The following is an 11,998-nucleotide window of genomic DNA, read 5'->3' as shown; positions in this document are numbered from 1 at the left end:
GCCCCGGGAGCCGCCCCGGCCGCCATCGCGAGAGCGGGCGGCGGGGCCGGGCCGCCGCCATGCCAAGGCGGAGCCCTCCGCACCCGCCCCGCCCCGCCCCGCCCCGCCCGCCGCCATGTCGGAGGGCCCGGTCCCGGAGGACGGGCCTTGCCCCGGCCCGGCGATGGCTGCGGCCCCGGCCCGGCCCGCCCCGCTGCGGGGGTATGTTATTGACGGCCAGAAGCGGGGGGACCCCACAGGAGGGGGGTCGGGCCGCGGCGGGTCCCGCCGGCTGCCTGTGGGGGTCCGAGTGCTGCGGGCCGGGGTCCAATCTAATCCACAGATGTAATTCATCTAAATTTGTATTTAATATTGAGTACTGAGGGGATCTTGACATGGGATTGTAAACTGGTATTTAACCCTTTTCTCCCTGAGGTCGCATCCACATCAACTCAAAGCAATCCACCAAGGAGTTCGTAAGATTCTTAAACTCCACACTTAATCTAGACGCCAGGTTCTAATGCCTCTCCCGCATGTTTGTAGAGTGCTCCTGTCTGACTTGGGAAGTGCTGCTGGTTGCTGGACGCTTCCAGGCAGAATTTGGCCAGAAAGCAGCCTTTCCTCCCTCTGATACTGGCCTATGACTTAACTAACTATAAATAAATAATTAACATACTAGGAAGGAAATGTTCTCTATATACCAGCAAGGCAGAATCTGAACTTCCACTTTGAAAGAAATATTTATATTAAATATATAGCTTTGATAATCATAACATATAGCCAAATATATAGCTTTGATAATCATAAATTATTATAATCATACTTTACATACCAGGCACTAGCAAGTCCAGTGAGGTAAGATTTGCTTAGCTGTGAATTCTGAGGTAAGGATGGCGCCTTCGAGGAGGATGGTGAGATGCTGAGTGATGGAATATGTACATTTTTCTACAACATGCTAAGCGTTTTTCACAATGAAATCCTAAAATTAGAGAAATTGAATTTTATCTGTGCTGAAATTGGATGTAATAGGCTAACTGGGGGATAGGTTGCCCTTCAACAGTTAGTGGCAGTTTATGTGGCTATCAGTGTAAACTTCACCTAAGATCACAGAACAGAAAAACGCAGTGTGAAGAGGAAATAAAAAATCATTGTTTTTGAACACCCATTGATTTCAGCACAGTTACCTTAACTTGACTGAGCTCTTTAAAATTGTAACCTAGACTGAAACCAAAAAGCAATCTGCGTGGAGTGTTATTGAGTACTGAGAGATTCAAGAGAATCTGTGTGTGTACCTCAGGGGTCACGTATTAACAGCATGAGCTGATGTTCTGTCTTCATAGCTCTCTAATTTCATAAAACCCATGTAACTTCCTACCTCAAACAAACAGGGTGCATAAACCTGCCAAATGTGGAGTCTGTTAAATTTGAGCTTTAATAAAATCAATTTCAGTCTTACAAACAGGCTTACCAACTGCTTAAAACATGCTAAAATATTAAAGCTGGTAAATCTCATTATTTCAAATTGTTCTTACAATGATTGAACATTGAGACCAAAATAAATATACTGTTGGACACAAAAGCATGATATGATAAAGAACCGGTGTTTCCCTAAAATGCCCTAAAATTTTAACAGTCTTTTTTTCTCTCGTGGCCACCAGTTCCGTAGGAAGTGGGAACGTGCTGGAGCCCAGGTCTGTTAGCACTGTGTTGCACAGAAAGAGGACATGGCCAGGAGGTATGTTTCATGGTGGTGTGGTGGGGTATAAATTTCTCGCTGCACACTTCCATGTCACCAGTGTTCCCCTGCGACTGCCACTTTGTCCCAAGAGGGCCGAAATCTGCTTCATGTCATGTTAGTGGGTGAGCGGCTCCTCGCTGCCGCAGCACCCATTGGAGGGGCAGAAAGCAGCGGTGGTCCACGCCTGCCTGAGCTGGTCTCCATCAGGTGGACTTCACTGGCTCAGGGTCCAGCTGCAGGAAAGGCACTGGTGTTCTAACTCCTGTTCGATCAGTCAAGAAATCAGTCCAAGGTCTCTGATACTTCCTTGGATTTCTACTAGTTCCCCAGTTGTTATAGACAATAGGTTGTTGACAGTATTGTAGCTACAAAGATTGAAAGATGAAAATAAACCACAGCGAAAAGAATTGGGAAAAAACACACTAAACTGCCCAGAAACAGTTACTGACAAAGACACAACATGTTTCAGAACAAGTTCTTAACTCGCAGGGGTTGTTTGCCTGTCTGAACAACACCTTTTTTCTGTATCAGCATTTATTTTTACTGATGACTGAACTGTCATAACACATTCATGACTGTATCACTTGTGAAAATTGTCATCAACACATTACAGTGAAACTTCTCCCTAGTATTCTCAGCCGTGACTCACGGCCCAGAAAAGAAACTCTCATATCAGTGCATTGAGTTACTTCTGTGCAGCTGGTGCTCCATGCAGTGTTTTTTCCTAAATTCACAAGGACACGTAAAAGAGAATTTGGACTGGTACTTTCTCCAGGCAAAATTAACACAAGGGGATTGTGTTGTCATCTATAACATATATTACATGCTCATATAGAGCAAAAATGCTTGTAGTGTTAATTGCAGACAGGCCCAAGAAAGACGTTCCTGTAGAAAGTGTCTGAAATGCAGTTGAGGTGGGTATTGAGTCCATAGATTGATGGCCTCCAAAATGGTTTAAATTGGGGCGGATCAAAGACTTGATCATAGAATCATAACTTGGGTTGAAAGGGACCTCCAGACTCCTCCAGTCCAGCTTCCTGTTCAAAACAGGTCTAATTAAATCAGGTTGCTCAGGGCCACGTCCAGCTGACTCTCGGACAACTCCAGGGGTAGAGATCCACAGGGTCTCTTCAGAAACTCATGGTGTTTTAAAAGTAAATAAATTAAAATCCTGACATCTAACTGGGTTTTCCCAGGTTCTAGCCTGTCTTACCACTGTGCGCCTCTCAGAAGAGTCTAGCTCCATCTTCCCTGTATCCTCCAGTTAGGTAGTTGTAGGCAGCAATAAGGTCTCATCTGTCTCTTCTTCAGGCTGAAGAGGCCCAGTTCTCTCGGCCTCTCCCTGTACATCACCTTCTCCAGCCCCCGACCATCTTGGTTGCCCTCTACTCAGCTTGCTCCAGTATGTCACAGACTGGTGGGGGTTGGGAGGCACCTCTGGAGCTCACCCCGTCCCACCCCTGCTGGAGCAGGCACCCCCAGAGCAGGGGCACGGGGCCATGTCCAGGCGGGGGGTGAATGTCTCCAGGGAAGGGACCCCACAGCCTCTCTGGGCAGCCTGTGCCCCTGCTCTGGCACCCGCACAGGGAAGGGGTTTGTCCTCATGTTCAGGTGGAGCTTCCCGTGTTCCAGCTTGTGCCCGTTGCCCCTTGGCCTGGCGTTGGGCACCTCTGAAAAGAGCCCGGCCCCATCGTCCTGACACCCACCCTTCAGATATTTATAGGCATTGATGAGATCCCCCTCAGCCTTCTCCAGGCTGAACAGACCCAGGTCTCTCAGCCTTTCCTCCCAAGGGAGGTGCTCCAGCCCCTGATCCCCTTGGCAGCTCTGCGCTGGCCTTGCTCCAGCAGCTCCCTGCCCTTCTTGACCTGGGGGGCCCAAAACTGGCCGCAGCCCTGCAGGTGTGGCCTCACTGGGGCAGAGCAGAGGGGGAGGAGAACCTCCCTCGCCCTGCTGGCCACGCTCCTTTCCATGCACCCCAGGGCACCGCTGGCCCCCTTGGCCACAAGGGCCTGGTGCTGGCTCAGGGTCACCTCGCTGCCCCCCAGCACCCCCAGGGCCTTCTCAGCAGAGCCGCTCTCCAGCAGGTCCCCCCCAGTCTGTGCTGGTGCGGGGGGTTGTTCCCCCCCAGGGGCAGGACCTTGCACTTGCTTTTGTTGAATGTCAATATCCTTCTTGTACCAACAACCCCAAAACTGGGCACAGTACTGCAGGGGAAGGATCACTCCCAGGACCTGCTAGCTACTATTACTAATACAGCCTGGGGTGGAGCTGGCTGCCTCTGCTGCAAAGGTGCAGTGGCAGCTCATACTCAGCTTGTTCAGCAGGATCTTCAGATCCTTTTCTGCAGAGCTGCTTCCCAGCCAGCCATCCTCCAGCCTGCCCTCCTGCAGGGGGTTACTCTGTGCCAGATGATGGACTTGGACTCCATGAGATTCGCATCAGCTAGCTTCTCCCACCTGACGAGTCCTCTGACTGCCAGCCCTGCCCACCACTGTGGTGACTGCTCCCCCGAATCTGGTGTTGTCCACAAACTTGGTGAGAGCAAGAGGTTTGTTTTTCTTTCCAGTGATGCTGCTCCATGCACTGTCATGGGCTGGTCCATGCTGTCTCTGCTGCAGCATAGAACCACAGAATGGTTTGGGTTGGAAAAGCTCTTTATGAATCATCTAGTTCCACCCCTCCTGCCATGAGCAGGGACATCTTAGAATCATAGAATCTTTAAGGTTGGAAAAGGCCACCAGGACCATCAAGCCCAACCGTGAACCCAACACCACCAGGTCTCCTAAACCATGCCCTGAAGTGCCACGTCTACACATCTTTTAAATACCCCCAGGGATGGCGACTCCCCCACGTCTCGGCAGCCTCTTCCAATGCCTGGCCACTCTCTCAGTAAAGAAATTCTTCCTAATATCCAATCTAAACCTCCCCTGATGCAGCTTGAAGCTAAACCAGGTTGCTCAAAGCCCCGTCCAACCTGTCCTTGGAACATTTCCAGGAATGGGGCAACCACAACATCTCTGGGTAACCTGTTCCAGTGCCTCACCGCCCTCACTGTAAAAATTTTCCTCCTTATGTCCAATCTTTTCTAGTTAAACACTGTTGCCCCTTGTTCTGTCACTACAAGCCTTGGTAAAAAGCCTCTCTCCACCTTTCTCATAACCCCTCTTCATATATTCAGAGGCCACAATAAGGTCTCCCCGCAGCCTTCTCTTCCCCAGGCTGAACAACCCCAGCTCCCTTCCTAGGAGAGCTGCTGGCGGCCCTCCTCTGGACCCGCCCCGACACGGCCATGCCTCTCCTGTGCTGGCGTCCCCCGAGCCGGACGCAGTGCTCCGGGGGGGGCCCGCGGGAGCGGAGCTGCGGGGCCGCGGGGCTTCCTGCGCAGCCCCGGCTACGGGGGGGAGAGCGGGAGCGAAGGCCCCTTCGCGCCGCCGCCATGTTCTGGAGGGCGAGGAAACGGGCCCGAGCGGCCGCTGCCGATCGCCGGGGCCGGCGCTGCCCCGGGCGCCCGCAGGGTGGTGCGGCGGAGCCGTTAAGCTCGCGCTCAGCCGTTGCCCGGGCGAGGGGGGACGCCGGCCGCTGCGGGCGGGAGGGCGGCGGGGCCGGGCTGTGGGGCCGGGCGGCGGGCGGGAAGGCCGGGCTGCCCGCTGTGGTGCTCCGCCGCGGGGCCCGTTTCAGCCGTAGGATGGAAAGAGACGGGGACAGTTGTTCTTCTGGAGGCAGCTGCAATCCTGACGTTGTCTGCGAGAAGCGCTTGTTTAAATCCAGAGCGTCCGAGTCCCTTGTGCAGCCGGCGTGTAGTCACCGTCACTGTGCCTTCCCTTTGAATGGAAACGAGTTGTGCATCTGGAATACAGCGGCTGCTCAGGTAAACCAGAATATATCACTTCATAGGCTGCTATTTCAGAAGAAGACTTAAAAGGACAATATAAATAAAATATTTGATGGTAGCGTAGGAGTGCCAGGTTTCGCTTTAATGCTGGGAAGGTACTAGCGTATGTTGCAAGCTTTGTTACTGTGATGAGAATCATATAAACTGTTGTGGTGGGTTGTTCTTGGTTGGCAGGCAAACCACCACCCAGTCTCCTGCTCACTCCTTTCCAGCAGGGTGGAAGACAGAATCGGATGGGCAGAAGTGAGAAGTTATGGGCTGAGATAAACGTAGTTTAATGAGTGAAGGAAAGAGGAAAAAAAAAAAAAGAAATGGTATAATGGCAATCCCACCACCTCCTACAAGCAGACCAACCCCCATAGAGGCTTTGAGCAACGTTCAACTTAGAAGACAACCCCCCAGCCCCCCGGCACTGTCTTCACCCAATACCCTGGTTTTCTTGCTGAGTGCAACATCGTAGGGTAGGGAATATCCCTGTGCCAGTTTGGGTCAGCTGGTCGGGCTGTGTCCCCGTCTCTTGCGCACCCCCAGCCTGTTTGCTGGGAAGGGGGGCTGGTACAGAGTGGGAAAAAGAGAAAGCCTTGATGCTATGCAAGCTGTTTGGCAACAGCCAGAACACTGGCGGGTTATCAGCACTGTTTTGGTCACAAAGCGCTGCACCATGCAAGTTGGTCTGAAGAAAGTTAACTCCATCCCAGCCAAACCCAGAAGAGCTATGCTGTAGCTGATTAAGTGATTTTGATACAGTAAAGAAAAAAATAGTTATTGTTTTGTTAATTGCATGTACATTATCTATTTGTAATTTTATTCATAATCGTAGTTTGAAGTGACTTATTTAAGTCTTTATCTACATTTGTCAGCCATTACATTTGTCAGGACATCATTGCTCAATTTCTGCCCTGTCATTTGGAAGTAAAATCAATCCACTTCTTGTCTGCTCCGCTTCTCGGGAACGCGTGATAGTGTGGAATCTTGATGAATGCAGACAGAAGATGCAAGAAGGTAAAGTATTGTTTATATAATATATACATATTATATATATAAAAAAAAGAAGTGATGCAAAGGCAATCACTCAGCAATGCCCAGCCAGTCTCAGAGCAATGGCCACCTCAGAAGACAACTCCCCAACAACTCCTTTTCTTCTACTACTACGTCTATAAAAAGATTGTTATTTCTGAGTAGCTTGCATTAGCCACTCAGACTCAGCAGCCCTAGCAGTGATAAATAGCGCTTTATTTCTCTAATTCTCCTCTTCGTCGATGCCAGGCTGAATCAGGCCAGTAGCCCAGCCAGCCTGGTCACCATACCTTCCCAGAACGGCCCCCCGCATTAACAGCCGCCGCGCTCCCGAGCGCCCACCGGGCCCCACGACCCCGGGAGGCGCGGGCCCCGCGGCGGGGGCTGGGCTGGGCCGGGGGCGGCCCCGGGAGCTGGCCGAGGTGCTGTGCGGGGAGCGCCGAGTGCCGGCAGCCTCGGGGGACAGGCAGGGAAGCTGCACTTTCAAGGAAGTTACGTTCTGCCGTTGTGGAATGAAAGAGACGGCAAAATTTTGAATCACAGCTGCACTGCATAACTAAGCGTACAATGCCAAAATAACGAAATGCTACCTTTTCTGCAGTACCTGTAGAACTAGTGTTTTACATCCTGATTCGTCTGGTCCTGCCTCTGTCTGGAACACTGTTGTCGTGTGTGTGTGAGCAGTGCAAGTATCTGGTCTGGCAGGAGCGTGCATGAGTGAAAGAGAGTTATGATGTTGTAAAAAGAAGAAAGTTCTAGTATCCTGACCACCATCCTGGGATGGAGCCTCAGCCAATGGAGTTAGATTCTAAGGAGCAGTGCTAACTTCAAGCTTAAATTGACGGGAAAGTAGAGGAATAATGCAAGAGAAAGAAAGGGAGCAAGACCCCCAGGGTATGACTCACTGGAGTCCCGGTGACACTCTGTCAAAAATATATTGCTATGGCATATTAAGTGAGAGGTATTACAGTCCCACTTCAGTGCTGATATTGAGAGCTGCATGGCGTTGGCCAACACTATTAAAAGTTTCCTCTTTGTTACCTGTAGTTAGAGATTTGCCTGTGAGTTGATGTGTGGGAGTTGACTCTTGTACTCTACGCCACACTGATTTTGCAAATCTACGTATTATGAAAATTAATGCTGTAAAGAAAATGAACATTTTAAGTGCTTTTATAATAAATATCATTAGCACATTTTACTACATTACTACATTTGAATTTTAAGAGTAATATAAAGAATCAAAGAATGCTTCAGGAAATGGGCATAAAATGGGACTATGAACTTGGAGGAAACAAAAATGGAAGTTAGGAATAGCCAGTTAGTAGCAGGCAGATAAAGAGTATGTGTAGTTTTAATATAAAGACATCTGACAGCCAGTTTCTCTGCTGCTGGATTTTCTTCTTTCTCTTTTTCTCTCTATCCACAGGCTCTTCAGCAGATGCTGTGTGGTATTTCTCTCCCCAAACTGTGCTTTGTAAAGTCTTGGCAGGTTTTCTCTGACCGTATTCTTATTGACTCTATCAAGGTAGTTAAGGAGTTCTTTGTGTGATCTATCTCTCTGTCCTGGTAGATCCTGACAGGTTGATCAGTTGTAGAAACATTCCACAGCATCTAGGATAAAACCTAGAAAAGGACATCAGTAGTTGTTTTGTCTGTATCGTAGTTAATTTATTGCCTGTGAAATCCTAAAATTTAATGAGATGTCCAAAATCTCCTCACATAGTTAAAGGCAGCATCATAAAATAAGGATCTGCAGAAACTGGCCTGCTTGAACCATTGAGATGTCCAGAATGAAGTCATGAAGAGAGGGATGAAACATGAGCCTGTTCTCAAAGCTAGTCTTATCATCCCACTCTGTAACGATATTCAGTGGTGTATTTCCTCTTCCAGCACTTTCCCACTGAAGAATTAAAACCAAGAGAAGGAAAATCCTCTTTGCTTGATGGCTGAGTGGCTGGGATATTCTCCTGGAAGAAGTATTTTCAAAGCCCTGTTTTGCTGGGCTTCAGTCAGGATTTCTTGTCTCCAAAACAAACGTGGCACTGCTGGGTTCCTTGGGCAGGTCACCCTACTCCAAAAATCCTGTCCCTGGCAGTCTTCAATGGAAGTATGATTTGATGGGCACACTTAGTAGTAGTACCTCAAAGAGTAGCAGATCATGTCTAGGCAACAAGGCAGATGGAGGAATCCTGCTGGCACATAGTTCTGTGCTTTGCTTTCCAGTAGCCTGGTATAATTAAACCGTGTGTTGTTCTGTACATCTTCCTGACAGAAACTGGAATAGCTCTGTGGTTAGATAACTGCTGTGCAAAGTTTCGAAGAATCTCACTGCACCAGAGTTTTATGTTTCATTGACTCTCCGTATCAACAAAATTGCTGCAGGGTTAACGCCTCGAGGAATTGTTATAGGAACCCTTTTGGGAATGGTGCTTCATGTAAGATTTAGTCCGGATGATCAACAAGTGGCAGTATGTGCTGGAAATAGGATCTACATGTTAAGTGCAAAGGTAAGATACCGTTCTTGGTAGCCACAGTGCTGATATTTCTTTTACTTATTCACTTTCAAATAAAATAATGATGCAGAAATGTCAGAATAATTAAGCAAAATCATTAATTTGTATCATAAATTAAAATAAGTATGAACTAATACTTGGTAATGCATCACATACTGGACAGAACACCAGAGTAAAAAAGTTGAAGTGAAACAATATCTCGATAACTTAGAAGAAAACATTCTGAAGACATCTGAAAAATTACTCCTGTATCATTGATTTTGAAGAAGCAAATGTCATGTGTAGTGGTTTTGCCAGCAGGACGGTATGCAGGGCTGCAGTTTCAATAATAAAATCTCATTGAATTAATATTTTGAATCCCAATCTGACAATTTTTAGGAACAGTTATTAATTATGAAAACATTTAACTAATTGTCATTTTTAGTTTGATACCTAATCAGGTCTTATTTTGACTTGACTAATCACAGAAGGAAGCTATACAAGCTGAATTGGCTGGCCACCTGGCTCCAGTGACTGCTGCCGAGTTCTGCACGTGGGAGAAAAGTATGCTTATATCAGTGTCTGAAGACAGAACCTTTAAGGCAAGGAAATTTTAGAGCTTCACTTTTAAAAAATATAATTTAGTGAATATGTGAAGTAGTCTTTTTTTACCCTTTAAATATTTTCTGAAGATTAAAGAAAAAACATCTTTGACTTCATACAGACTAGGACATTGTTCTTGGAGTCGCTTGGGAAATTATTGTAAAAATTAATTACTCTTTTTTAGAAGGACAATGCAGGTTTTGTATATTCAAAACTTCCTACAGCAAAGTATTAACTTTTGTGATTATTATAAACTAGCAAATGGAAATAATATATTTTTATCAGTTGGGCTGTAACTCAAGTATTTCAGTATGCTGAACCGAATGAAAGCATTTCACTTTGAGTCTGCTGACACTGATTGGAATGTTCCCTTTTGGGAATATTGGGGTTATTGCATGCAGTGGCTGGGGTTTTGCATACTGGTAGAATTTTTTTGCCAGACAACATTTTAATTGATGGCACCATGGATTGCTGCTACTGTATGTGACGTCAGTTGAAGAACACTTAGGCAGCAAGGGGAAATAAAGAGCCTGAGTGAACCCAGGTGTATCTTCCAGGAGATACTGGGGTGGGGACCTTGAGTAGATACAGTTTAGTCTACTACTGATTGTCCTTTCTATGATTCTAAACACAGCCCAACATTTGGCTGTACAAGCTAAAGTAAAATTAAAGTTCGCTGTGTCAAAGTTTGATTGTTTTGGGATTTTTTTTCCTAAATGTAATTTTTATATAACTCTTTGTTCTGGAGAAAATGTGATTTTGATTTTTGTCCTGCTCTTGGACAAAAAAAAATATGCAAAGATTGGATTGGAATTTTAGGAAATATTAGTAATCCTGACTTTCTGGTTGGTTGTTTCTTATTGAGTTTATGTTGATGTAAGAAATTAAATCAAGGTAAAAATGACTGAAAGAAAAGATCTATATGCTTCATATGAATTTAATGAAGATTTAATGAGATTTTGATAAATTTTATGAAATCCTAATGAATAAGTGTTGAGTTTGTTTGGTTTTTTTTAACCTCGATAAATGTTGGGACTCAAACTACCAGCAGATGAAAATACTTCGCAAGCCTCTCAAATAATTTAGTAAGTAAGTCTTCAACTTGTATTTTCTCTGCCTGGTTCTGCAGATCAGAGATAATACTCTAGGGCAGCCGTGCTGGAGTCTGTGATAGTTGGTTCCTCTGATTGCAGGACTTGCAGCATCCAAAACTTTACGCTCCCCTAGCCCTTTTACTTGGCTAAAGAAGTGGTGAAATAGGTGAGAATCTCTCCAGATAAATTTGTGAAACAAGATCTTAGGAAACACCTTTTCAGAAGAATGATGTTTACATTCAGAAAGAAATGAAACATGCATGCAAGGAAAAGATCGGGAGCTAAACAAAGGCTCGTAGCCGTGTTTAGAGAGCAGGGACTGTCTGGCTGTGATTTTTTCAATCCCAGCTGTGTTAGCTATGATAAATGTAGTGGGAGTATATGTGGAGGGGAAGGCTCATAGAAGTAGCAACGTGAGAGGAAAAAATTGTTTTTATTTAGCTTTCTTAATAAACTATTAAGCATAGAATACATCACTTAGTCACGATAATAACGGAAGTTGACTTTCATGTGCATCTATCAAGCATCGTAAGTATCATTATTATTAATAATGACCTCTTATCCCAGAACCTAATGAGAAAATTGTGAAATTATGCAAGCGTCCTGTGTGAAATCTAGAAGCAGTTCAAGTATGTCTTTTCATTAATCTAGCCTAAGTCACTAAGAGATCAACCTAAGCAAAGATGATAATAAGTGCTTCTAAGTACTTCGTATATCCATGCCAGGTGAGTTTCACCGTTTTCACTACGGATACTTATCAATTAAACAAAGCCCTACGCAGTTAGAAAAAAATGCTGAAAAAATTCCTTTACCATATCGCATCACTTCCAATGGCTGCATTTCTCTGTTTACACCACATGATGGCCGTTGACGTTTGTGTTTTCCTTAAAGGTGTACGTATGTGCCTATCTTTACCTTTTTTTCCTAAAGGTGTGGGACTACTCTACAGGCCGGTTAATGTATCAGTCAGGAGTATTAACAGGTGCGTTTTCTTTTTTATATATACTTTTTCATAGCAAAAAAGTTCTCTTTCTACACAATAATATAAAATTATTATTGGAGTATTTAGTTGATTTAGGGAAAATAGTTCTAGTAAACTAAGTACTAGTAAACTTATTATCCTTTAAAGCCAGTAATAAATATATTTCCCTTTAAAAGTGTGCTCCTGGGTTGTGCTGGT

The 11,998-nt window shown here is 45.8% G+C and overlaps 1 protein-coding gene across 1 annotated transcript in view; it reads left to right on the top strand.

The window, feature by feature from the left end:
- The first annotated feature begins 22 nt into the window (after nucleotides 1–22).
- WDR27 (WD repeat domain 27) overlaps nucleotides 23–11,998 on the top strand; it is a 136,363-nt gene continuing 124,387 nt past the window's right edge. The window contains exons 1-6 of the mRNA XM_064445639.1: nucleotides 23–1,714; nucleotides 5,399–5,588; nucleotides 6,473–6,614; nucleotides 9,012–9,136; nucleotides 9,610–9,723; nucleotides 11,749–11,800. Coding sequence (XP_064301709.1) covers nucleotides 1,704–1,714; nucleotides 5,399–5,588; nucleotides 6,473–6,614; nucleotides 9,012–9,136; nucleotides 9,610–9,723; nucleotides 11,749–11,800 — 634 coding nt within the window. The 5' untranslated portion in view covers nucleotides 23–1,703. The remainder of the gene's footprint in view (nucleotides 1,715–5,398; nucleotides 5,589–6,472; nucleotides 6,615–9,011; nucleotides 9,137–9,609; nucleotides 9,724–11,748; nucleotides 11,801–11,998) is intronic.

Source organism: Phalacrocorax carbo, chromosome 3 (assembly GCF_963921805.1).
Source record: "Phalacrocorax carbo chromosome 3, bPhaCar2.1, whole genome shotgun sequence".
In the NCBI taxonomy this organism is placed as follows: domain Eukaryota; kingdom Metazoa; phylum Chordata; class Aves; order Suliformes; family Phalacrocoracidae; genus Phalacrocorax; species Phalacrocorax carbo.
Note: the sequence above shows the minus strand (reverse complement) of the source record. Positions and strands in the feature narration are given on the sequence as shown.